Genomic DNA, 27242 nt, shown 5'->3' on the forward strand with positions numbered 1-27242 from the left:
GGCTGGCTCCTCAGGAAGGGCACAGGCTCACACCCACCAGTGCTGGACCAGCCCTTTGGCAGAGGAGTTCTCAGATCTTTAGCTCCTGTGGTTTCCTGCAATAAACCAGCTGTGATTAAAAGCTGGTCTTTTGCCCAGAAATAGCAGCTACTGAGACCATGGCCAAGTCATGCAACACTTCTCAGATGTGACCAAAACCCTTTTTCAATCACCCCTAGAGACTCACCACAAGCAGCTCTGCAGGCACAAGGGGCTGCAGAGGGCAAGTGGTGGAGTTAAAAGCTTTGCATGGCCCACAGAGGGTGTAGGGGAACTCCAGATCCTGTCCCACAGATGCAGAGTTGAGGTAAGAAGCCCTTGCCACAGGAAGCAAACCTGATGTACCAGATCCACTCCTGACTTCTCTCTTCTTGTTGAGTTGGGGGGGAAATCAGCTGCTAAGAGTTTACCAACAGAAGGGAGAAGGTCCAGAGTAGGCTAACCTACATCTCCCCTGCTCCAGTCTCAAACCATTGTCCCTCATCCTATCTCCTCTCCCTCTGATCAGAGGGCTGGCACACCTCTCCTATAAAGGCAGGCTCAAATCTGTTCAGCCTGGAGAAGGAGGCTCTGGGGAGACCTTAGATGCTGAGACTGAGCTCTAAAGGAGACCTGCAGGAAGGCTGGGGAGGGACTGCTTAGAAGGAGAGGAGATAGGATGAGGTACAATGGTTTGAGACTGGAGCAGGGGAGATGTAGGTTGGACATTAGGAGGAAGTTCTTCACCACGAGGCTGGTGAGACACTGGAAGAGGTTGCCCAGAGATGGAGGCCCCATCCCTGGAGACATTCAAGGTCAAACTTGATGTGGCCTTGAGCAGCCTGCTCCAGTTGGGGATGCTCCTGCTGACTGCAGAGGGGTTGGATAAGATGACCTTTGAGGGTCCCTTCCAACATGATGCAATCTGTGACTATCACCTTGGCCTGAGAGAGCTGGTACAGACTGGTACAGAGGAGTTTGACAGGCCTAAGGGATACATAGACAGAAGACCTGAAGAGGAGATAGCTCCCCAGACAGAGCTTAGCTGAGGGGGCTGGAACAGGGAGTTCCTGAGAGAAGCAAGGAAAGGAAACAAGAGGCAGACAGGACACAGCTCACAACACTAACAGTCGTTGTGCAGCTTGGAGCCAACCCCATCAAGGACCTGCCCAGAAGCAGTGCATAACCCTGCAGGGAACTTGCAACATCAAGAGATAAGCCTCATGTTCCTGATAGAGACCAGAGCCAGGCACAGCACCAAGCTGCTGTGAAAACAATGAGCACAAAAGCATCTTGTAGGGCCAGAGCCTCCTTCCTGCTCCACTTCGTGTTCCTCTCACACATTTCCTCAGCACCTCTTCTGTGATTAAAGCTTCTGCCACAGCTCTTCTTGCAGCAGTACTGAGACAAGAATCAGGAGCACAAGGGATCCTGGGTGCACAGTGTGGTCAGCAAGTCAATGGAGCTTCTCTCCTCTAAGCTGCCCTAGTGAGGCTGTATCTGCAGTACTGGATCCAGTTCTGGGCTCCCCAGTTCAAAAGACAGGGAACTACTGGAGAGTCCAGGGGAGGCTGGGAAGATGCTGAGGAGCCTGAAACCTCTCTGAGGAGGAAAGGCTGAGAGCCCTGGGGCTGTTGAGCCTGGGAAGAACAGCCCAAGAGGTGACCTGCTCAGCAAGAGCTGAAGGGTGAGGGTGGAGCCAGAGTCCTGTTAGTGGTGGCCAGTGACAGGACAAGGGGCACCAGGTACAAACTGGAATCCAGGAGGTTCCACCTGAAGATGAGAAAATTCTTCAGTGTGAGGCTGCTGGAGCCCTGGAGCAGGCTGCCCAGAGAGGTTGTGGAGTCTCCTTCCCTCAATAGCTTTCAAACCTACCTGGGTGTGTTCCTGTGTGACCTTCTCTAGGTGACCCTGCCTTGGCAAAGGGGTTGGAGTGGCTGATCTCCAGGGGTCACTTCCAACCCCTACCATCCTGTGATTGTGTGAATTCTGCAGCACATGTAGCTTAGCCTGGAGAAGGGGAGGCTCAGGGGAGACCTTACTGCTGTCTACAGCTACCTGAAGGGAGGCTGTAGCCAGGTGGGGGTTGGTCTCTTCTCCCAGGCAACCAGCACCAGAACAAGAGGACACAGTCTCAAGCTGTGCCAGGGGAGGTTTAGGCTGGATGTTAGGAAGAAGTTCTTCATGGATGGAGTCCTGGGCCATTGGAGTGTGCTGCCCAGGGAGGTGGTGGAGTCACCATCCCTGGAGGTGTTTAGGAAGAGGCTGGCTGGGGTGCTTGGTGCCATGGTTTGGTTGATTAGATGGTGTTGGATGATAGGTTGTACACAATGATCTTGAAGGTCTTTTCCAACCTGGTTAATTCAACTCTATTCTAAACTGCTATCATTACTCACAGACTATTTAATGACCCCAGAGGAGAAGACGACAAACTTCAATCCCCTGCTGGAACAGGAGGCAGAGGCCTTAACTGGCAATCCTTGGAAGGAAAAAGAAACACAGCATGTCCAGGTTAACATTGCAGAACTTTATACTGCACTTCATACACTTGAGACCATTAACTGACACCATCACCTCAGGGGGACTGATGCAAATACAAACAGCAGAAGACATCTGAAATGAAAACAAACCCACAAAAAAGTTTATTGGAAGGTTTGGAAACCAGCTCTGGGAAAGACCAACATGTCCAAGACACAATGAAATGATAAAGCCTCTTCCTATTGTTAGGATATAAACAAAAAAGAGAGGTCACAGTCCCTCAGCTATCCAATTAAAGCAAACATTTATGGCCCAACCATTTCACTCCCCAAGGTCGAGAGGGGGAATGGGGTTGAAGGACTAAATCGATAGCACCGACACGAGGTGGGCACAGCCCCCGTGGGTCCCAGCCTGTGCCTGTTACAATCAAGCAGGTGAAAGGGAAGCCAATCTTCACCTGACAAGGCCCAGGAGAGCTGAGGAGCTCAAAACAACGAAACACCACCAAGCAATTCTTTGTACATTCCATCGATGCAGACAACAGAAGCAAGCCGGAAACATCAGAGAGAGTTCCTGCGGGACAAGGGATCGTCACGGAAGGGGCACGGATGGCGGCTCCCTTTGGAACACCCAGCTTCACTCACTTCATGGGTACATCATCTGTGCAAGAGAGACATGTGCAAGAGAGGTGGAGGAGGGGATGCAGAAGTGTTGCAGGGGGGGATACCAAGCATCACTTGGCTGCCAGGCAGCAGGGGGTTACACTGCCTTCCGATGGTACTCGGGAGGGGCTACTTCATAGTCGCTGGCGCTGAACAGCGCAGAGGAGTTCTTGGCTAAATACCTGGGGAAAGGGGGAGAAGATGAAGTTACCTCCTTGGAAGCACACAACCCATGGAGTCATAGAATGGCTGGGTTGGAAGGGACTTTAAAGATGATCTAGTTTCAACCCCCCTGCCATAGGCAAAGGCACCTCCTACTAGACCAGGTTGCTCAAAGCCTCATTCAACCCCACCGCTGTATTTTCGAAACCCCTTCAGGGATGGGGACTCTACCACTGCCCTGGGCAGCCTGGGCCAGGCCCTCACAACCCTTTCCAGGAAGAAATTGTTCCTCATGTCCAACCTAAACCTCCCCTGGAGCAACTAGAGGCTGTTTCCTCTTGTCCTGTCACTTAGTTGCACAAACTGACCCATCTCTCCACAACCTCCTATCAAGAAGTTGTAGAGAGACAGAAGGTCTCCCCCTCAGCCCCCTTTTCTCCAGGCTCAACAACCCCAGGTCCCTCAGCTGCTCCTCCCCAGCCCTGTTTCTCCAGCCCCTCCACCAGCATTGTTGCCCTTCTCTCAACCTGCTCCAGCCCCTCAATGTGCTTCCTGAAGCCAGGGCCCCAAAAGAGCATCCAGTGTCTGAGACGCACCCTCACCAGTGCCGAGCAGGACTTTCTGCTCTAAGGATTTGGAAGTACTTACTTTAAGAAGTCATGCAAATAGTTTAAGAGCAAAGCCAGACTCTTCTCATCCAGAGGAGTGTAAGCAAGCATAGCTCCAATCCGAACTGTTTCAGAAGAAAAAGCACTTGTTAGCTCCTAACAGCTTCACCTTGTAGTTAAGGTCAGGCCAGGACCTCACAGCAGCATCTAAGACAGCCCAGGAATCTACTCCAACATGGAAGTTCACCTAAATTAACTAGGCTTGGAAAACAAATCAATTCCCATTCCAAATCCCTGAGCAGTTCTGAGCATTTTGGAGACAGAGTGAGGAAAGAATGCCACCACCTCTCACAGTGCTCATCAAATCCCTGCAGCCTGCACCCACGGAGACCCGGGAGAGGAAAAGGGAAGCGCCAGCACCCTCCTGACCGCTCGTCACCCAACTCACCAAACAACCTCAGCAGGTGTGGAGCACCATAGACTTGAGACATTGGAGCATCTGGGTGATCTGCTAAGATCTCAGCATACTGGGGCCTCTCAAACTTGTACAGCAGCTGAGTTCCCAGCATGACATTGAAGTATTCTTTAATCCCAGCCACCACTTCGTTGACCGCATACTCCCTGGGGAGGAGAGAACAGTACTGTGAGTCTTGCTCTGGTGAGCAGGTGGACAAGGTTTGGTTTGGGGAGCCCACCAGAAATCACCAAGATGTACTTTTTTTTTAGAAGCCTGCAGATTGGACAAGGAAGTTTGGAGAACTTCAAATGCAGAGCCAGGGAGAGTGATGAATTTGAAGGCCTCCCTGTTGTGAGGTCAGTAAGAACTCGGGCACAACACGAAAAGCCTTACTTGCAGTTACCTGCTCACAGCTAACTCAAAGCACCAGGCATCATTTGGAAGGCCACTTACCAGCTCTTCTGTGCTCAAAGTTAATCCCAACTCAAACCAGTTAAAAAAGTACAACAAAGTAAGCAGACAGAGCTCCTGCTGACTGCAAGTGGACAATCATCCAACGTTGCAGGCATCTGACCCTAGCTCAGCCCCTCAACCTCCTGCAGGCCTCCAACTTCCCAGCTAACTGAGGACTAACTGTAGAGCAATTAGCAGTGACTCTGCACATCTAAGAAGTAAAGCCTTACTCCACCCTGCAAACAGATTTAGAACAGACATTAGGGCAGTGGCACAAAAGAATGTTTAAAACACCCTGAGCTTCCCCTTGAGTGGATGAGAAGATCTTCCCATTTCTAGTTTCTCTCCCTCTCAAAATGGGAAGAAGAACACACACCCCTTGTTTGTCAGGGTGGAACTGCTGAGGCAGTTATGAAAAAGCCTTCCAAGCAATTAACTTTGTCCACCAGATTCTTCTGAAAGTCATCACCTACCTCCTGTCCTCCTCCATGAGTCCACCCAGACACTAATAGTTTGCTCACCTGCCAGGTGGCTGTTCTGATGGCTTGTTCAGCAAGCTGCACTCAATTTATTCAGCCAGCCTGAGTTAGAATGGAGGGGTGGGGAACTGTTCCCTCAGCTTCTATCAGATTCCTCTGAGAAAAGGCTTAGGGAAAGTGGGGGAAGCAGAAATGATGTGAGAGTGACTATATTCTGAGCAAGGCCTGCTGTGACAGGACAAGGGGTGATGGGTTTGAACTCAAAGAGGGAGATTCAGACTGGAGAGAAAGGAGAAATGTTTGACCCTGAGGGTGGTGAGAGCCCGGCCCAGGCTGCCCAGAGAGATGGGCTATGTCTCATCCCTGGACCCACTGCAGTCTGGGGCTCTGAGCAACCTGCTCTAGTTGCAGATGTCCCTCCTGACTGCAGGGGGTTGGACTGGATGAGCTTGAAAGGTCCTTTCCCCCCTTCCCCAAACCACTCCACGATGCTCTGTTCCTACCCCAAAAAAAGCAGCTCTGCACTCTCCGGAACTCTTCCATCACCTCGGGCTTGGACATGTTTTCCCAAACCTGCCTAAGTTTTCCACCAGATCCCAGCCCAAGGACAACAAGCAGAAGTTCATTCCAGGTTTGCTAGGGTTGCTACTCACTTGTTATCAGTATTTCCTCGGGATTTTTTGTAGTTTGCATAATCCTCCAAAATGGAGTCAACGTTTTTCTTGGCAGGAAGATAGAAGAGCTGCACAAGAAGCAGAACCAGACAAAGTTGGCTAGTTGGTGTAGGCATTTAGATCTGCATCTGCTAAGTTCAAACCAACAGGCATAAGGACACTGGCCAGGTTGAAAATCAACAGGTTAAGACACTAAGTGCTACTCAAGGAGCACCCAGCTCTCCTTCCCCCAACTGCTAACAGCAGCCACAGCCACGGCTCCACATCCGCTGCCCACCAGCCACCCGAGGATCAACTGCTGAAGTTCAAGAGCCACAGCAGACCACTCTCATGCCCCTGCAGAGACCTCCCCACCAGGCCACACAGCAGATACAAAAGCAACAGTGACCATTTTGCCTGTTCTTCTGTCTGCTGCTCTCCTGGCACCCACAGCCCAGCGCCTGGCACTCCTACTGCTGTGAAGCAAACAGACCTGCCATGAGGTTTCGCTGCCTGCAGAGACCGAGGAGCCTCAGCAGGTCTCTCAGGAGCTGCCAGAATGGAAGCCAAATCCTCCCAGCCATGATTCATCAAGGATTACCTTCCATTTTCCACAGACACTAGGACAGCTGTCTAGAGCAAGGCTCAGCAGCAGGGCAAATCCAGGTACTTGAGGCTGGCTTGCTGAGGCAAGGGCCCCACTTGGCTTAGCTGTTCTCTTCTCAAGAGCACTATGGTCTGAGGACATTCAGGGGCAAAGAAAAAACACCCCTAATTCTGCAGAGCTGGGGTCAGAGTACACACAGCAGTGTCTGAGCACCTTTGTTGCTGATGCAAGATTAACATTTGTATTCACCAAGGGAAGTCAGCCTCCTCCATGTAGGATTTGCACATGTTTAAAACCATAAAGTCATTTGGGTTGGAAGGGACCTCTAAGATCTAGTCCAACCATTCTCTAACTCTACCAAGTCTGGTGACAAACCACATCCCCCAGCAGCACATCTCTGCCTCTTTCAAACACCTCTGGGGCTGGGGATTCAACCACCTTTCCACTCTTTGAAAACCCTTTCAGTGAAAGTGGTTTTTTTTTCCCCCCACCAATGCTGTATGGATGTGGTGCTTGGGGATATGGCCTAGTGGTGGACTTGGTAGAGCAGAGTTAATGGTTGGACTCAGTCTTGAAGCTCTCTCTTCCAAATGTCTGGGACTGCAGGAACAGAGAGAGGACCTCAGAATCACAGTAAGTTAACAGCATGCATGCAGCCAACCCAGCAGCAACCAGGTTTCAGTCTTATTTTCCCATGCTTCTTGCTGATTTTAGCTGCAGTTTCATCCAAAGCCAACCTGTGTTAATGAATCGTGGCTCAATTCAAAGTGTTTGAACCCTTTAAAACAGAAAGAATCTTTTTGTTTCCATTTCTAGTTGATTAGGTGGTGAAAAATCTAGTTGAACCTACCTAGAATTTAACTAGATTTTTAACTATCACCTAGGAAGGTTGGAGCAGATGACTCTTGGGGAGCCTTCCAACCTGACATTCTGTGATAAATCAGGAAGCTTTATATGGCTCCAGCCTGGCAGAGGTTATCAGCCTCCATCTTAAGCAGCAGCTTTCTGTGAGAGCTGGAGAACTACTTAAGACACTTGTGGAACTTAGCAACAAGTGACACCAAGGCAAGGCAGGGAGGAGCTGAGGGAAGAGAGGCATCATCTGTGACAGTCCTACAGACCAACCCTCCATCAGCTAAGTGGAAACACACCAGCAGCACACAGTTAACACCACAGAGCTTCAACAAGTTTCAATTTGCTCTTCTAGCTTGTGCTTGATGAGATCATCAGGTCTAGCTTACAAATTTACACACAGCTCTTGCTGAGCCACCAGCAGCCCAACTCAAATGAGAGCTGCCAAGTAAGCCACCAAGCTGCTGCCCAGCTCTGCAAGAGACTTCACCACACTGTGTTTGGAGGAAATCTGTAGTTTTAGTGTCCCCACCCAGAGCAAGGTTGCTCTTGTGACCAGTTACCTGCTTTTGCCTGGTGATCAGGTCCCAGTCGTCTACCAGCCACGGTTTCAGCTCCTCTGGGATTTTCACCTTGACTTCAACTCTGTTCATAAATGTCTCTTCCTGAACCAAAGAGAAGCCAGGCTAATGAAATCTCTCAGACAACTGCCCAAGCTAACAGTCCCCTATGCTCCTCACTTTCACAACCGAAACACACCCCTGCACGGAGGAATTGCTGCGGAAGGCTCCAGAGGGAGCAAGGAAACAGCTTCTATTTCCCAAGGCCCCTTGGGAAGCTGAATCTTGCCAGTTGTGCAATTTTCCCCTTGCAGGCCAAAGCACTGCTGTCTGTTTCTGAGCACAGCAGCCTTCCCCTTTGCTGTCAACCCCCCTGGGGGAGGCTCAGGAGTACCTACACTTTCGACAGTCGGATCTACTCGAGCCCTCTTCTTCCTTGGAGGCTGAGGAGTCTCACTGGTGCTGCTCCCTTCTCCAATTCCTGGAGCTGCACAGAAAGGGACAGTACACTGCTTAAGAAATCATGGAATCACCTGGCTGGAGAAGACCTTCATTCAGTAAGACAGACCAGTAAAGAGAGATTTAAAAGGATTTAAAAGCAAGACCCAGGCTGCTCTCAGCTCACCTTTTCACTTCTATTTTTCTTGGCTTTAAGTATTACTTCTATTCTGCAACTATCTAAGCTTAGCTGCAGATGGAGGGGCCTGCACTAAACCCAAACTGCTAAGTCAGTATCTGTAACATTCCTCAGAAGGACCTTGGGAACCAGCAGCTCTGCTCTACAATGTGTCTCCATCTCAATAAGGAAAAAACCTAAGTCTGACTTCTGAAATGATTTCAACAGATCCACGGAGACATCATCTTGCTTCTCATTTCCAAGGGGTCAAAAGCTGCACACAGTGAAGCAAGCAGTTTGTGTACAAACCAGAAGAGCGTGCATTCCCCCTGACCAAGGGGAAGAAACATCTCAAGTCCACAAGGAACACCACCAAGGGACTTCAGGAAGCTTAGCTGAAGCAGATTTAAGGTCTTGCTCCAGCTGAGAGTCCACTGAGGCTACCCATTTACCCACCCCTTAAAGACATACTTACTTTTCTGTTTGTTCTTTTTTGTTTTCCTGCAAGAAGAGCACAAATTATTGCAAATACAAAGATAATTCCACTTAAAAGAATCCAAAGTAGAAAGCCAGAAGGAAGAAAAACCCCCCAGAGTTGTCCACTAAGTTCAGAACAATGAGCAAACACTCAGCAGCCTCTGGCCTAGTTCAAGGCACATGAACAATGTCACAGAGGATTTTGCATCACAGCTCTGATACTACAAGATTGGGGTTTGCACTTAAAGGGCTAAAATGACAGCATTTTGAAGGGGGGGGGGAAGAAAGAAATCACTGTAGTTCAATAAAATAGAATTAACCAGGTTGGAAAAGACCTTTGAGATCATTGAGTCCAACCTATCACCCAACAGCATCTGATCAACTAAACCATGGCACCAAGCACCCCAGCAGGTCTCTTCCTAAACACCTCCAGGGATGGGGACTCCACCACCTCCCTGGGCAGCACATTCCAATGGGCGATCACTCTCTCTGTGTAGAACTTCTAACCTCCAGCCTGAACTTCCCCTGGCACAGCTTGAGACTGTGTCCTCTTGTTCTGGTGCTGGTTGCCTGAGAGAAGAGACCAACCCCCACCTGGCTACAACCTCCCTTCAGGGAGTTGTAGAGAGCAAGAAGGTCTCCCCTGAGCCTCCTCTTCTCCAGGCTAAGCAACCCCAGCTCCCTCAGCCTCTCCTCACAGGGCTGTGCTCCAAACCCCTCCCCAGCTTTGTTGCCCTTCTCTGGACACCTTCCAGCAACTCAACATCTCTCCTAAACTGAGGGGCCCAGAACTGGACACAGGACTCAAGGTGTGGCCTGACCAGTGCAGAGTACAGGGGCACAATGACTTCCCTGCTCCTGCTGGCCACACTGTTCCTGATCCAGGCCAGGATGTCATTGGCTTTCTTGGCCACCTGGGCACACTGCTGGCTCATGTTCAGCCTACTATCAACCAGCACCCCCAGGTCCCTTTCTGCCTGGCTGCTCTCCAGCCACTCTGCCCCCAGCCTGTAGCACTGCCTGGGGTTGTTGTGGCCAATGTGTAGAAGCCAGCTCTTAGATGTGTAAACCTACAAGCCCCCAGAAGGCATGCCAAGAGCATGAGTATTTAAAACCAGAACTGACTGACACTTTGGCAAGTAACAGCTACAAGATGCTTCACATTTTCCAAGTGCTGCTGGAAAACCAGACTAGATCTGTGGGTGGTTTACTTCTCTATTTCAGGGATCACTCAGATTATGGGACAAGGAAACCAGAAGTGCTGGGAATGATCAAACAAATCTCACTCAAATGAGTTAAACTCCAATAAAGTATTGGGCAAAACCCCAGAGTTTTACCACTGCAACAGAGAGGGAAGTTTAAATTCTATCCATGAAGCTGCATGGACTGCTTACAATCCATCATCAGCTTGTAGGAGAGGGACTTTTTAGGGTGTCAGGTAGTGATAGGACCAGGGGGAATGGAGCAAGAATAGAAATGGGTAGATTCAAATAGGATGTTAGGAAGAAGTTCTTCCCCATGAGTGTGGTGAGACACTGCAACAGGTTGCCCAGGGAGGTGGTAGAAGCCTCATCCCTGGAGGGTTTTAAGGCCAGGCTGGATGTGGCTCTGAGCAACCTGATCTGGTGTGAGGTGTCCCTGCCCATTGCAGGGGGGCTGGGACTGGCTGATCCTTGAGGTCCCTTCCAACCCTGACAATTCTATGATTGCACTTGCCACTTACTACAAACATTTGGAATGTACTGGAGAGCCTTGTCTCTGACACTTATCTTCTTACTGCTTCTAACTCACATATTTCATAAGTCTCAATCCTTAGCCCAAATTGGGCAATACAGATCTTCAGATGCTAAAGACCCCTGGAGAAATACAAGGCACAGGACATGTAAGCATTCAGACAGGCCAGGAGTATCTTAGACAACTGTCCTAGCAAGGTGTCTTGTGTCATTGCATCTCACCTTTGTGAGACACAAGGCTGTGTCCACCTCGAGGTGTCTTGTGTCTCACCTTTGCCTATGTTTGGTATTAGCCAAGTTTGATTTACTAACCAGCTGCAGAGCATTTGAGTTCAAGGCACTCTCAGGCACATTTCAATTGGCTCACTGTTAAATAGGAGTTAAACCTCAAAAAAAAACCCCAACAATAAATAGGTTGTGTGGATAAAGCTCTTTACCAGCACTGGATTATTTCTTTGGAAATTCACCACTATCTCAAGTGACTCTTGCTTGGAACTGGGTGTAATCAGGGTCAGGAAGTAGGCAGAGTTCCTAGGAAGGTCTGGAGATAGGGAGAGGCTTTCTTCCCACTCTTTAACTCAAACAAGCATTAGGCTTAAACTGTGGGCAGAAGAAAGATCATCTCTCTCTCTCTCTCCAGCAAGAAGGAAGAGTTGCCAAGTTAAATCACTGATAATGGACTGGTGTACTGAAGAGAAAGTCTTTTCTTCCAAACCTGGAGTAAACAAGAAGGAACAGGGAGTTCTTTCCACAATTAAGATCACAAGACAAAAAAACAATGTTAGGCACTACCCAAGAAGCAGAGCCCCAAGACTGGGATAGGCAACATGAAGTACTTACAGAACTAGTGCAACTGAGACAGCAAACTGCCTGTGTTAGTGGAGCACAAAGTCTAGCATGATCCACTCTAGGCAGGTGCTTGTGTTCTCCTCTCCCACCTCATTCCTTCTATTTTATGTCACACACCTCTGCTTCCACTCACAGCAGCTGTTTGCAAATCTGTCTAAAAGACAGATCAGAGTCAGGGAACAAACAGAAAGAGCTTCAAACAGGAGCACTTGGCAGGCCTGGAATGCTGTTTTTCACTTGAAGGCAGCTGTGCAAAGGGAAGGGCTGCTGCTGTGATCAGCAGCTGAAGCATGCAGTGCAGTCCAAACCCAGGAGAGAAGTGCAGGATCTGTCTGAGAGGTTGCAGCCAGCCCTACTGACAGAGATAAGCAGCACATCTTAGATAAGAGTCCAAGCAGACTCTCATTTTGGGGCACAGGCCTGAAGAACACCAGGCATGTTCCTCACAATTGCAGATAAGGACAAAGGGAATGCAAGCCCTGAAGTGATACAAAGAGATGAAGCCTACCTAGGATAGGTTAAAATCCATCCCTTTGTGTCACTTCAGGACTGCACCACGACCAGCAAGCTTTGCACTGCTGTCTAGAAGCATCACAACAGCTTTCACTGACTCCTCTATACAGCAAACACAGCCCAGCTGCTCTTCTTCACTCAAAGCTGACAAGAAAACTAAAGAGCAGGATGGAAGTTTCAGAGAAGCTTCTGTGGAAAGAGAAGGAGGAGAGGGGCAAGGTGCTGAAGGTCTGGCAGTTTAAACTGAGGAGAATGTAGCCCACTGGTGTCAGACATGAGACAGTGATCAGTCCTGCTGAGCAGCTCACCCAAAAGAGAAAGAAGCAGCCCACACCACAAGAGCCTAACACTGAGCTTCCAGTCTCAGCATGCAAAGCAAGACTGTATTCATGATCAAATGGTGAGACTAAAGAGGATGCCAGAGGAGACACCACACTGGAAGGCTGCACTTCACCTTGCCACAGACACTCATCAGAAGACAAACAGTCAAGTATCTGTCACAGAACTGTGGGTGCCACCTCGAGAAGCCAGCAGTCTTTGCACAGGAGCTGGTGTTAAGGCCCAAACTGGCTTCTAAGGCATGTCTTAGAGACCTGTCAGGAGAAAATAAAACCTGGCTGGGAAACAGAATTCACAGGCAGATGACATCAGGAAGAAAACAAGACCTTGGAAAGTTTACTCACTCCACAGCAGTTAGGAGTCCATGACCAGACAGATGAAGAAATCTTATGGGTAGTAACAAGCATTTTACTGTCCCCAAATCCCACATGCCTTTGGAGGGGACTTAGATCTGTTAAACCTCCCTGTAACAGCTGGTTAAGGTCTGAACAGCAGCTCCTGTGTAGCCCCCACCTAGTCTCAGGCATGAGCTGAACACATGAAGTGTCAGAGAAAGGAGATGAGGCAGTGGGTTGGTGATGGGACAGCTGTAACTGAGCTTTTGGAAATCAAAGAAGTCTCCCCTGACACAAGGTGTGTGGAAACAAAGAGGAAATGAGAACCTGCTGTGTTTGCTCAGGCAACCTGACCTTAGAAGGCACACAAACTAGAAGGTCCAGAGGACTAAGAACAGCTGGTTGTGTACAACAGCTTCCCTAGCCTCTATCTGCCTGGTTACTCCTGCTTTCTCCAGCTGGCAACTGAGGGGAAATGTGGCAGAGGTACAACTAGAAACAAAAGATGAAGCTTGAAGAACTTCAACCAAGAAGGGCTTCACTGAACTTTGATTCCAATACCTGAAGGGAACCAACAGGAAGGCTGGAGAAGGACCTTTTGTAAGGGTGTCTAGCAATGGGACAAGGGGGGAGGTTTGAAGCTGAAGGAGATTAGGTTGAGACTGGATCTTAGCAAGAAGTTCTTCAGTATGAGGGTTGTGAGACTCTGGAAGAGAGGAGGTGGATGCCCCCTCCTGGAGGTGTTCAAGGCCAGGCTGGATGAGGCTTTGAGCAACCAACCTTGCCCATGGCAGAATGGTTGGAGTAGATGATCTCTAAGGTCACTTCCAACCTAGGCCATTCTGATTCAAATCAATCTTCCCTCAACCAGATGAAGCAGACCAAAACCCCAAAGCAGCAGCCATTAAAAACACAGGAGTCATCACCCTCTTTCCTTCCCTCTTCAGCAGAGATGAGAGCAGGCTGCCATGAGATAATGTGGACACCACATGTCCAAAGGGTTCAGAAGCTGTCAGGTAAATATAAGCCAGTCCTACACAGGACTATTAAAGCCATCACAGGGATACAGCCTCCAGCTCTCAGCTACCTTAATTACAGGCTGCTGGAAGTAGAAAGGGTATTTGGGGGAGAGCATCATTCTGGACCTGACTCACTTGATTATCCCTAAGCACATGTGACTGGGGACCATTAGAGAGCAGAAGAGGGGAGGAAAAACCTTTAGTGGGAGCTGGTGCAGCCATTCCTGCTCTGAACAGCCAACACCCAGGCAGCATTCATCTGCTGCATGACCTTCAGAGGACTGGAGGTAGCTCCTGAGAGCTACCAGCTGCTCCAAAGATAGCAGAGGAGACATGCAGCAGGAGCAGATGCTTTTGAGTAATACATTCAGATTAAGAACAAGACTCCTGATGGAAGTTAAAACAACAACTCCCACAGGGAGAGACTGTTTTGAGAGCATCTCTGATGAGACTGCTTGACTCTCACATTTGTTATTGGGTGTCTGATCATCCCTCCAGAACGCTCTCAGTTGTCCTTCTTATTCTCCAAGCACCCCTTAACTCTGACTGCCCACTGATTTATTTGCAAGTTAACCCTCCAAGGCCCATCAAAGGCAGCATAAACTCTTAGAGGCTGGAAAATCAGCAGAACTTTGTCTAAAGCACCCTGGAGAAGCCAGAAGCTGCAGAGCAGCCCTCCATTTTTGGCAGCCTGCTCTAACTGTACAAATGTTTTTCTGTGATAGCTTCATGGTTATCATAAGATAAATATTTCCCAACTGGATACATCCTGCATTTCATGCATATTTATTTGCCCAAACATGGCTTACAAACACTCTCAAGCAGCTTTCTGAACCTGTGGCTGCAGCTTACAGAAACAGACTGAGGACAAGAAGAATACTGGACAGCAAGAGGCAAGTTCAAGCCTCATTATTTCTAGCACCACTATCACAGCAGCCTCACCCCCAAGACTCACAGAAACCAGTGGTGTTTGTTATCAACCTGCTGGCACAGGTTGCCCAGGGAAGTGGTGGATTCCCCCCTCCCTGGAGGTGCTCAAGGCCAGGTTGTATGGGGCCTTGAGCAACCTGGTCTAGGGGAAGGTGTCCCTTAACCATGGCAGTGGGGTTAGAACAAGGCCATGGTTTAGTAGTCATGAGGTGTTGGGTGACAGGTTGGACTTGATGATCTTTGAGGTCTTTTCCAACCTTATTGATTCTATGATCTTTAAGGTCCCTTCCAAGGCAAACCATTCTATGAAACTATGTCCACAACAACCCCAAGCAGAGCCACAGGCTGGGGGCAGAGTGGCTGAGAGCTGCCAAACAGAGAAGGACCTGGGGGTGCTGATTGACAGCTGCCTAAACATAAGCCTGCAGTGTGCCCAGGTGGGCAAGAAGGCCAATGGCATCCTGGCCTGCATCAAGAATGGTGTGGCCAGTAGGAGCAGGGAAGTCATTGTGCCCCTGGACTCTGCACTGGTTAGGCCACACCTTGAGGACTGTGTCCAGTTCTGGGCCCCTCAGTTTAAGAAGGACATTGAGACACTTGAAGGTGTCCAGAGAAGGGCAACAAGGCTGGGGAGGGGTCTGGAGCACAGCCCTGTGAGGAGAGGCTGAGGGAGCTGGGGTTGCTTAGTCTGGAGAAGAGGAGGTTCAGGGGAGACCTTACTACCTGAAGGGAGGTTGTAGCCAGGTGGGAGTTGGTCTCTTCTCCCAGGCAACCAGCAGCAGAACAAGAGGACACAGTCTCAAGCTGTGCCAGGGGAAGTTTAGACTGGAGGTGAGGAGAAAGTTCTTCCCAGAGAGAGTTGTTAGCCATTGGAATGTGCTGCCCAGGGAGGTGGTGGAGTCACCGTCCCTGGAGGTGTTCAAGAGGGGATGGGATGTGGTACTTGGTGCCATGGTTTAATCATGAGGTCTGTGGTGACAGGTTGGACTGGATGATCTTCGAGGTCTCTTCCAAGCTTGGTGATTCTGTGAATTTCTAATAGCATTATGACAGCAGCCCCCAAGACTTACAGAAACCAGAGACGCTTGGAAGCAGAGCCCCAGGCCGCATGTGGACCGACTTGTGTGACCTTTCAGAAACGGCCAGGTTCCCAAGCCTGAAGCCAGTTGTCCTCCACTTCTCTTTGAAGAGTGGGACACTGAGTGTATTTTACAACTCACTGTCCCCTCTCCCACCCAAACAGGTGACCATTGCAGAGAAGCTCTCAACCGGCAGGTCCACAGCGGGCTCCAAACCACAAACCAAACCCGGAGCGATACGGTGCGGCGCTTGTGGCAAACAGAACCGCACCCCCAGAGGCTCCAGGAGGACAGCTGAGGACTTTCAGGGAGTGTCTGAAACCAACCTAGGAGAGCAAGGGAGATGGGGATTCCAGGCTGACCATCCTGCTTTGACAACCCAGCCTTAACTCACCGTGTCGATATCGTAGGGGTCTCCAAACAGCAAACCGTGTGCGCTCCATCGCGTCGGAAAAACCTAGGCACAAGGAGGGGGTTGAGGTAAGGAGAGAACGCCAGACCTGGCTCTTTGGCCTTCAACAGAACCCAGTTCAGAGTCAGAAATCTACTTTTTCATTTATCTCATGAACATTCCTGGAGGAGAATGCTGTCTTACAGATTGTTTCCTTTCCATTCCCGTCTGGCTAGCTGCAGAATCGAGTTGCAGAGTCCCTTAACCTCTCCCTTTGTTCAATCCTCCAAGAATGCTACAAAAGGGAAATCTGTGAGACCCAAAGAGTGTTACCCTTTTAAATTCTTCCCCCTCCCCACCAGCAAGCACCTCATAGATTTAGCACAGCCCAAAGGTTTTGGGTAGGGACTGTATTTTGAGTTGGGTTTTTAACTCTTTTTGAGAGGTCATCCTGCCTTTAGCTGGAAGCAGGATGTGAGCAGCAGTAGTTTGGGGCAACGCATCAGAATCACCACCCTGCATCACTGCTAGGGTAAAGCAAAGTATCTCCTCTCCCCAAGGCACTAAATAGGAAAGGAAAGAAAAGGGAGAGCCTGCTGAAAGTGTCACTGGTCTAATTTAGAAGGATGCATTGGGTGCAGGTAATGGATTGGGGTAGTTGGATGCTGGACTTGAGAACCTCGGAACAAGATCAGTGCAATGAGCAGATGGGGCCTTGGTATAAAAAGTCTTGACCATGCTGTTCTAAATGACAATTCCCTTTCCTTCTTTCACTTCACAACTGAAAATTCACCAGCAAGGGACTCATTTTTCCCACCAACATGAAGCAGAAGTTTCAGAGAATGGCCTTACTGTCTGGGAAACACCCACCCATGCCTAGGAGAGTGATGACAGCACAAAGCCAAGCCACTCCTTCCCCCCCCCCCCCCCAACTGTTTTCAATCAGAGGGGAAAGACAGACCTAGAAATATGCTTTCAAGCTCTGGGTTACACAGAGGTTGAAGATGAAGTCATTACTGCTATGAGAGTCTCCCTTGGATACATCATCATTAGGTGTGCTCCAGAGGATGAAGCCAACTTGAATTCCAAGCACAGGTTAAGAGAGAACTCATCCTGCTGCAACCAGCCCGAGCTACTGAGGTGACTAAAGCTGATGGTATGGGGAACCTAATCCTGAAGTTACTGCTGGGATGTTCCCTGCAATGCAAATTGTAGGCATTTACAACTGAGTCATCTCTACCTGGGTGAAATTTAGGCAGGACATTAAGCCTGCTCCCACTAAAATGCAAGAAGACTGAGGTGCCACAGCCCCTTAAGCAGCCAAATTAGCAGTGGTCATCACTCAGATCTGCTCTCATTACATTTCAATGGCATTCATTAGGAGATGTGTAAACAGTTGGGTTGGGTTTGGTTTGTTTTTCCCACCTTCAAATGAAGGCCAAACAAGTGAATAGGTCCCTGTCAGAGGCCCACTCTGAGCTGACAGACCACACTAAAACCAGAAGTGTCAAAGCACCTCAGCAACAGCCCAATGGGAGGACACAGCATTATGGTCAGATCCATAGGGCTTCCTATTCCAGAGACCAAGAGCCAATCTCTAGCCTTGGCTGGGCTTTGACTAATCCCACTGGGAAATTTGCCTTCAGGAGCCAGCCCCCAAAAAAAAACACAACAACTGTGCCCATTCTGGAGCCAGTGAAGCATATTCCATAACAAGGCTGCCTGTAAACAAGAACTGAAATCTGAGGCTGCTGCCAAATGCTGCTCTTGGGAGCTGGTGTCATTTCAGCAGCTTTCTCATGAAGACCAGAACCACAAATGAAGTTAGGAGCTCAAAACACCTCATTAGTCATGGCCATCTTCATAATTAAGTGAAGCACTACCCCAAAGACTTGAGTTTCATGGCACACAAAGAGATGGAGGAGAGCTGCCCTGACTCTGAGAGACTCTGAACACCACACAAAGCTACTCTGGAAAACAAAATGGATGGGATGAAAGCAATCTGACAGCTGCATCCTGAAACGATTCATTTTCCCCCTAATAAATGTCTGAGCTTGCTTCTGGTCTCTTAAGATACCAAACCATTTGATAGCACGTGGGGCTGGTTTGGTCAAAAAGAGCAAAACAAAGCCTAAGTGCAGTTTTTAGCCACTGGACACGAAGAAGGCAAAGCATTTTGAAGGATCTGAATCAGAAGTGCTTGGAAGGAGTGCAAAAACTCTACAGAGAGCCCCATTTCCCCAAGACACCAGAGTGCTAGGAGGCCTCAGCGCTTTTTGAGGGTCAGCTCACTAACTTCAGGGTGCAAAACAAGCACAGAACCATCTGTTCAGCACCTTGGTACGCTGTGAAACGCTGCACTACCTAAAGGCAGCTTGAACAAAGTACTTCAAAACAAAGCAACACAACTTTCGCAGGGGCTGTGTCAGGAGCAGCTTGGCCTGCAGAGCCACTCTAAGCAAAGAAATGTTCTGTAGAGATCAAGAGTCAAACTGACAAGCAAAAGTTTGGGGAGCTCTCTGGGGTGGGGTTTTAGGGGTGGGCTTCTTTCTTGGCTAGGGAAATGAAAAGCTTCTTACACTTCAACATTTTTCTGCTGCAGACCAGAAGTCTTCTTGCCCGGAGCAGCACCTCTCATCTTCCCCTCTGCATATTGTTCCCTTTATTAAAAACAAACAAAAAAGAAGGCAAAAAAAAAAAAAAGAGAAGAGTAAATAAGACTTTAATGGGAAAAAAAAAAACCCCAAACACAAACCAAACCAGCAGCAGCTTGTTTTCCTCTCAAATGAGACCAGGTTATGCAAGACATTCAGAGAATGTCTAGTAAACAGACTGGGAGCAAAGGATAGAATGGCTTAGAATAGAAATGGCTTTGCAAATCAGTGTGTCATGAGCAGGAACGAATCCAACTCAATATCAAGAAGATTTAAGGCTTCTTCACAGAGTATGAACACCCATTTCCTCCCCACTGCCACCATCCTCCTTATTCTGAACCACGTGGCAGCAGCACGTGGCTTGCTGGAAACAAAACCACCTTCTCCACAGAAGCATTTCTTTGCAAGATTGACATTCAAAAAGCCAACTCTTTGTAGGCATCCTGAAGCTGAGATCCTCACCTTTACTTTAGGGATGCTGCAGAAGGGTCATTTTTAAGCCACCGGATTTCCACATCAAAGGAATGTACCTGCAGGTAGTCAGGCTGCTTCTTCATTTCACTGAGCCACCCTTCCTCAAAACCTCAAGTTGCCATTTTGAAGGTGAGCAGCAGTTTGCAGGAGAAAGATCAGAACCAGGTTGCTCAGGGAGGTGGTAGAAGCCCCATCCCTGGAGTTTAAGGCCAGGCTGGATATGGCTCTGAGCAACCTGATCTAGTGTGGCCAGCAGGAGCAGGGAAGTCATTGTGCCGCTGCACTCTGCACTGGTTAGGCCACACCTTAAGGACTGTGTCCAGTTCTGGGCCCCTCAGTTTAAGAAGGACATTGAGACTCTTGAACATGTCCAGAGAAGAGCAACAAGGCTGGGGAGAGGTCTCGAGCACAGCCCTGTGAGGAGAGGCTGAGGGAGCTGGGGTTGCTTAGCCTGGAGAAGAGGAGGCTCAGGGGAGACCTTCTTGCTGTCTACAACTCCCTGAAGGGAGGTTGTAGCCAGGAGGGGGTTGGTCTCTTCTCCCAGGCAACCAGCACCAGAACAAGAGGACACAGTCTCAAGCTGTGCCAGGGGAAGTTTAGGCTGGAGGCAAGGAGAAAGTTCTTCCCAGAGAGAGTTGTTAGCCATTGGAATGTGCTGCCCAGGGAGGTGGTGGAGTCCCCATCCCTGGAGGTGTTCAAGAGGGGACTGGAGGGTGGCACTTGATGCCATGGTTTAGTAGTCATGAGGTGCTGGGTTACAGGTTGGACTTGATGATCTTTGAGGTCTCTTCCAACCTTGGTGATTCTGTGTCCCTGCCCATGGCAAGGGGGTTGGAACTGGATGATCCTTGAAGTCCCTTCCAACCCTAACAATTTCATGATTCTATAACCTCTCTGAGCCAAAGAGCTCAAGAATAAGTGAGCATAGATGAACACCTCCTGAAGGCTTTTGTTTACAGACTCACTAACTTCCTTTGATAAAGAGCTGGTGGGTGGGAGTTCCACAGAAGAAAAAGAATTGATTTACTGGAGGTGTTCAAGAGGGGATTGGAGGTGGCACTTGGTGCCATGGTTTAGTCATGAGGTCTGTGGTGACAGCTTGGACTCGATCTCTGAGGTCTCTTCCAGCCTTGGTGATTCTGTGATACATGAACACCTCCTGAAGGCTTTTGTTTACAGACTCACTAACTTCCTTTGATAAAGAGCTGGTGGGTGGGAGTTCCACAGAAGAAAAAGAATTGATTTACTGACAAGGTTTTGTAATACACACACTTACTGGTTGGCCTTTTGAAGTTCTTTTTGTTTCTGCAAATTGGTATCCACGTATTTGAGCACTCTGCTTTCTGGAACCCATTCATCCCAGCTGAAAAAGAGGACAGGAAAAAAACAACAATCAAGCAATCATTCCCAACTGCACTCTACACACAACAGGCAGTTAAAAAGCTTCACATAATTGGAGACTCAACTCTGCTTCTGTATCAAGCCTGGCACGGCTAAAAACGTGAATGGCCAAACTCATTTCCCCCTGACTGAAGCTGCAAGGATTTGCCTAGGGGAAGTGTAACCTTCAGTCATCCCCACAGTGGTTCCCAAACTTGAAAGGATGGGCAATTTAGGAGGGAGGGGACTGTCTTCAATTTGAAGGCATCATCTCAGGGAAGCAAGTTCTCTAGGCTTATGGGACACCTGGAGCCCTAACTATGGCAGGAGGCAAGTTCCCCTTATCTATCCCAACATTGGATAGGTTAACAAATTCAGCAATAAGATCTTACTGTAAGAAGAAGAGCTCTGATTTCTGTCTGTGAAGGAAACCAAGATGGCATGAATATTTGAAGCATCTGAAGTGAATGATTTGAGAGAAGAGGTGTTGGGGGAATTGCCATCACCAGCAAGACCTCCACTGCCACTGAGTGGACTACCTGAGCAGTCTGACCATTTCTTTCAAACACAAACACATTAAAAGTGGCCAAGTCATTCTGAATAGGCAAAGTTCTAGCTCTTTTTAGAGAGAGAGAGAGTTGGGTCACTGTCATTTCAGTCCTAGAACATCAGGGTGACAAAACCAAAATACTCCTCCAGGGACAGGAAGTCCTCAGGAGCATTAAGAGTATGCAGGCTTAGCACCCAAGTGTCACAGGGAAGCACATCCAGCTGCACAATGTTCTAAGACTGCATTTTTAGGGTAGTGCTTTGCTCAGCTATTTAAAGCCAACTTCTCTTACTCCTGGCCTGGAGAGCCACAAGAAACCTTCAAAAGAAGTGTGGTATAGCTGCAGCACGTTCTGCTGCATGACAGAGAAACTTTTTGGTATCCTAACTGCTGGTATTTGGAAACAAACCAACCAACCACCTTCAGAAGTCAAGCAATCCCCAGTTAACAAAGGGCTCTCGTTCTAGAGATGCAAATTAAGGAGTCATATCACTCCATGCTGTCTAAATCTTGCAGCAATGCCACTTTTAATGTAGTTAATTGGCAGCTTGAAGGCAAAAAAAACACCCCAACCCCAACCACCCCAGACAGTGCAAGCAAGAAAAGCAGGAGTCATGACCTCACTCATGGCACCCTTCAGAGATAAACAAGGAGAGGAAGTATCAAATTTATGCTGCCTCATTAACAGGCACCATCAGAGCCAGTTATGCTCCCTGCAACTGGCAAGTGCTCACAGCAAAACATTTATCTGTCCATTTTGGCTGTGTGGATGCACTTAAAAAAGGGTTCCACACTAAAACATGTTCAGCTTTGAGTCATGCCAGGGAGACCAAGATATTAGTGGACTAAGTCTGCAGGACTGAACTGAAATAAAACAAACAAACAGGGAAGTGCTCTCTGAACAGCTTCTGCAGTCTGAGGAGGCACAGGGAAAAAAAAAATAGAAGCCAAATCACATTCCCTGAATTCAAAGTCTAGTGGCAGAAGGATTCAAATGAAAGGAAAAAGACAAGTGCATAAATGCAATCATGTCATGAAAGGCTTCACCTTTAATGGGCTCAACATTTATTCCATGGAGACTCCTCTACTCTACAGCAATCTCTCACCTACAGTCCTGGCCTTGCAGAGGGTGAAGCCTCTCTAACCTTAGCTTAGTGAAGCACAGGCTAAACCTGCTCCTGTGAAGCAGGAGCACAGATCTCAGGAAGGTGTGCTTCTCCAAAGCTTTGCTACCAAAAGTGGTGGAAAAAGTCAAGTACATTGTATATCTGAGTAGGCAGCCCTGCTCCACCTCAGCAGGACTTGCCTCTCCTCCTCCTCACACAGTTTTTGTGCTAGGTATTTCTGCCAGGGAGGCATTACAGTAGCTATTTTCAAACTTGAACAAAAAGAAGCCTATGAACACTCCCAGCAGTCTACTGACACCCTAAACTAGTCTGTCTACACAACCAAAGCCCTGAAGGAAAGGTTAGTTAGGCAATGTTTTCTTTGTGGTACCAGAAATCATTGGCTTCTGCACCAGTACCAGTTCATTTCAGCAGCAATCTAATGGCAGGGACATGGCAGTGCTGGTCCCTCGAGCTCACATTCAAACTGTCAAGCTCACCTTTGCCCACAAAAGGGAAATGAAGCAGCTGCTTTCATTTCATACAATACTTACTTTTTATTCCAACCACTGTAATGGATAAAGTATTTCACTTGCTTGTCCTTTATGGCAACCTTTACACACTGGAAGAGAGGCAGAAAGTTCAGTCAGTGCCAGGGAGAACAAAGAGCTGAGTGAGTTTTGCTGGTTTAGCTTTGAGTTGGAAGCATGCAGAGGTTTCCATGCAAGCAACTGAAACACCAGCAGCCATTTCAGGGCAGAAAGGAAGTTCTCTCCCAGTCAGGGATTTGGAAGGGCTGGGCAAACAAGCAACTGTCAGCTGTCCTCAGACACCTGAGGAAAAAGCAGCTTAGTGGAAGTGTGGCAGCAGAGACCTGCAACTGAAGCAGGAAGGACACTCCTAAAAGCCACAAACCTGCAGTGCATGCTTTCTGCCGTTAAAAAACAGAAGAGAGAATGCCACCTCCTTTGTCACTTTAATCCAGCATTACATTCTGCAGTGTTGTGTCCCATTTGAAGGCCACCAGGTGTACACAGCTACCTACATCCCTGAGGAGACTCAGGCTGCAGCTGACCCACTGCTTCATGCATGAGCACCAGCACAGGATGGTAATCTCCAGAGATCCCTTCCAACCTTTACCTGGTGCTCCATGGGCACAAATGGTTCCTGGTGTTCTGGGAGCACAAGGGCATCAGCTCTTCCACACACAAGGCCACTTGGCCTTCAGCATTTTACCTAAATAGCTGCACAGCACCATTGGGGTTTCTGATTTTTTTTGAACTCTAATACAGGGCTCCAGGATTTCAAATGGATTTCACACATTCTAAGGCTTCTGTTCATCCTGCTTTCAGTCCTTAATCCCACACAGTAAGGCAGACAAACGGATACCATTCCTTATTTACTTGGGGAACAGTCAGAGCCACCTGCAGCAATCAGCCACACATACCTTGGCTTCATAAAGGAGAGGGCCATGAAAACAAAGCACTCGTTCACCTGAAACAAAGGGGCAAGATAAACATCTTAGAAGTGTGCCATTTCTGCAAAATGCCTCACTAAGGACAACACAGAACCACTGCAGGGCCAGCCTGGAAACAAATGCCAAGGCAGGTCCTGATGGGAGAAGCAGGCCGGGGTTTGAGGAGCAAATGCAGTCTCAAAGGATCAGAGCTCAGATTATTCAGGCCATAAACAGATTCCTGAGGAGCTCCCTGAGGAGCACTCAAGCAAGGGCAGCTGCATGCAAATCACATCCAAGCCTGCCAGGGTTTAGCAGAAGGGCTGGTGACTTCAGCACGCAGTTGGCACCAAAACTGAGGTCCCTGCCCGCGCTTCCAGTCACTGCCAGCTTCAATTAGAGACACCCTTGCACCCCATTGTAAGGTGGGAACAGAGAACTCCTTCAAACCCTGGACTTGCAGGTGCAGACACCAAGACACACTGGTTCAGTGCAAAGGGACTTCCTCAGGCTCAGCACTCGGGCAGTAAGCAGCTAACACTGCCTTGCTGTAAGGCTCCTCTAGCCTTTGTGACGCTGCATTTTGATTCAGAGCAGGAAATCAGCTCTTCTGGGAGGTGCCACCCTCTGCATCTTCAGCCACTGCCAAATCCAAGTGTTATTATTAGTGCTCCCCTTCCTGCAGGAAGCACACCTGGTATTTTTAGATCAATGAAGTCAGGAAGAGAAAGACCCAAACATTGTTTCCCCCCCTCTGAAGAACGGCGAGTCTGTGCCGCAGCAAGGAACAAAGGTCCACTTTGTGGGTTTCCAATAGGAAGAGCTTGTTCTTCACTCTGGGGCTATTTTCTCCTCAGTAGCAAAGTCACATTGTGGTAGGAATCTGAAGGTACTTCACACAGGAGCTCTCGGCCCAGATGTCTCCTTCTTGAATGCTGCAGGGCCTCACCTTTTCAGACAGAGGCTACATGCACACATCCATACATTTCTTGAACACACCTCCAGGGCTGGTGACTCCACCACCTCCCTGGGCAGCCTGTTCCAATGCCTGACCGCTCCTGCAGGAAAGAAATTCCTCCTGATAGCAAAATTCCACCTGCCCTGGCACAACTCCAGGCCATTTCCTTCTGTTCCATCACCTGATACTAGGGCATCTGACATCTGAGGCTTTCCTGGGCTTGCTTTAGAAGATGCAGAGCACCTGAAGTCCCTGCAACCCTCGATCCAGCCGCCTCAAAACTCCTCTCATTTCTCACTCCTGCATAACCACCTCGAGTCCCCTCATTTTAAGGGCTACTCATAGCACACTACTTCCCTTTTTCCAGCTCTTAAGAGGTTTCTCACAACAAATCCTACCCCCCTCTCACCCTCTGGTGTGTGAAAGACACCAATATGGGTAACTTCTCAGCCTCCCTATCGCCCTTTGACACTGCAATCCAAGCAACTTCCATGTGTGGTGCTGTGAAGGGCCACAGTCAAGCATTTGAGGCCTGCAGAAAGCTTTACTCAGAGCACTTGTCTGCCTTTTAACAGCACAGCTGAAACAAAACCACATTTGGGCAGTGGAAAAAGAAGCCCCAAAATATTAAGTTCTGTACTACATTCAGGTTGCTCATGCTCCTCCAGCTGTGAGCATGACTTCAGCCTGGAATTCTGCTTGTGTTTCTGTTCCTGCAGTTTATTTGGTTTCACACTGATTGCTGTGATGTGAAAAGGTTAAAATCCCCATCACCATGGCATTAAACACATTCAAATCTTGCTTATCTCTGTAGGGTTAGCAATACCACTGGCACCACTAAGGCACAGCACAGTATGGTGATGCACAACTGCACACATTCTGACACCAGCAGCCATGGAGAATATACAACTGTGGTGCTGTTGAAGCTTCTCAGGCTGGCCAGCTTCCAGCCACGCTTCTGCTAACCTTGCCTTGAAGGATACACCAGAACTGGGTGGAAAACCCTGCTTAGGAGTCAAAGGGAAGGACAGGCAGAAGAGGAAAAAGGTGAAGTGAATTCTCCTTTACCACTGCCTAGCATTTCCCTTTTTCCCTCCTATTATTGCCAACCCCAACCATTAGCTAAAACCTGTGATGCAGGCAAAATAAATCTCACCAAAAAGCATCATCCTAACCCTTATTCACCCCAAAAAAAACCCAAACCACCCCAAAAACCTGCTTTGTGGTCATTATGGATTCCACCACAACAGCCAGCCGCAGTCCAAGGGCTGCTCTGTGCATCCTCCTGCATGAGGATCCCTAACTCAGGTCCTTGCAGGGAAGAGTAAACAACAGCCAGGTTTCTGACTCAAAATCCTGACAGTCTTAGGAGATGCCAAAAGCTTTAATGCCAATGAATGTCCACGCCTGCAAGAAAATGGAGCGGGTTTAGCACGACGGGGGCTAAGGCAGCCCTCGTGTCTTATCGATAGGAAAGATGAGGAACAGGAAGAGAGACAAAGATGACAGGAATTCATTAATTATTTTCCCCACACACACACACATTTTCTCACATTGTTAGGGCAGTGGAAGCTCAAACCAAGCCCTGAGGGCTAACGAACACCGAGTCCAGAGCCGGCCAGGCTGGAGAACACCTGCCCCAGGGCCACAAGCCCTGCGAGCCGGAGCACTGCAATTACCTCCTGCGCTACTCGGGAGCTGGCCGAGGGCAGCGGCAGCCTCCAGCGAGGGCTGGCGCGCCGCAGGGCGACAGTTGGGACCTGTCAGCAGCCTCCTCTGCGGCCAGCCCGGGCCCGTTCCCCGCCGCCGGCCCTCGCCTGCCAGCCTCGCCGCACCTCGCACCGCGACTTTCCGGCACACCAGCGGGGTTCGCTCCTTCCCCCTCCCGTTCAACCGTCTCCTTTGTCTCTTTCCGGCCCACCCACCGCCACCCCCCAGGGGAAAGCAGCGGGGTGAGAGCCGGGATTTCGAGCGGGAGGAGAGGCGGTAACGGGAACCCACCATCGGGGGCCGGCCTTAGGTCCCCAGAGCCGCCCAGGCCCAGCCTCTCACCTCTGTGAACTCCCTCCCTCCCCTCCAGCAGCCCCCCAGCCCCGCTGCCCGCTCCCGGCCAGGCCTCAGCCCCCTGCAGCTCTCCCGTCAGGGCCCCCCGCACACCCCCGGCCAGCCGCCCCCGGCCGCACTCACCCTCCTGGAATTTGGGCTTGGGGTCCTGCTTGGGCGCCATTTATAAGTGGCTCTGCCTCCTCCCGCCCCCTCCCCGCGGGGGCCTCACTACCTCCGCCGCATTCTGCGCGGCCGGCCCCAGCCCCTTCGGTTCGGCGCAGCCGCTGCTGGCCACCGCCACCCTCCCTCGCCCTCTCCCGCCGCACGCTGGGAATTGTAGTCCGCGCT

The 27242-nt window shown here is 49.4% G+C and overlaps 1 protein-coding gene across 1 annotated transcript; it reads right to left on the reverse strand.

The window, feature by feature from the left end:
• Window positions 1–2530: 2530 nt before the first annotated feature.
• Window positions 2531–27200, reverse strand: MORF4L1 (mortality factor 4 like 1). Its single transcript, XM_054168864.1, has 13 exons — window positions 27036–27200; window positions 23882–23928; window positions 22989–23056; window positions 20675–20761; window positions 18850–18930; window positions 16274–16336; window positions 9081–9106; window positions 8388–8476; window positions 7993–8094; window positions 5971–6059; window positions 4377–4549; window positions 3969–4053; window positions 2531–3340 (listed from the first exon to the last, which is right to left on the reverse strand). The coding sequence occupies exons 1-13, from the start codon at window positions 27073–27075 to the stop codon at window positions 3256–3258; spliced, it is 1035 nt and encodes a 344-aa protein (XP_054024839.1). The 5' UTR covers window positions 27076–27200; the 3' UTR covers window positions 2531–3255.
• Window positions 27201–27242: the final 42 nt, after the last annotated feature.

This window comes from Dryobates pubescens, chromosome 17 (genome assembly GCF_014839835.1).
Source record: "Dryobates pubescens isolate bDryPub1 chromosome 17, bDryPub1.pri, whole genome shotgun sequence".
Lineage (NCBI taxonomy): Eukaryota > Metazoa > Chordata > Aves > Piciformes > Picidae > Dryobates > Dryobates pubescens.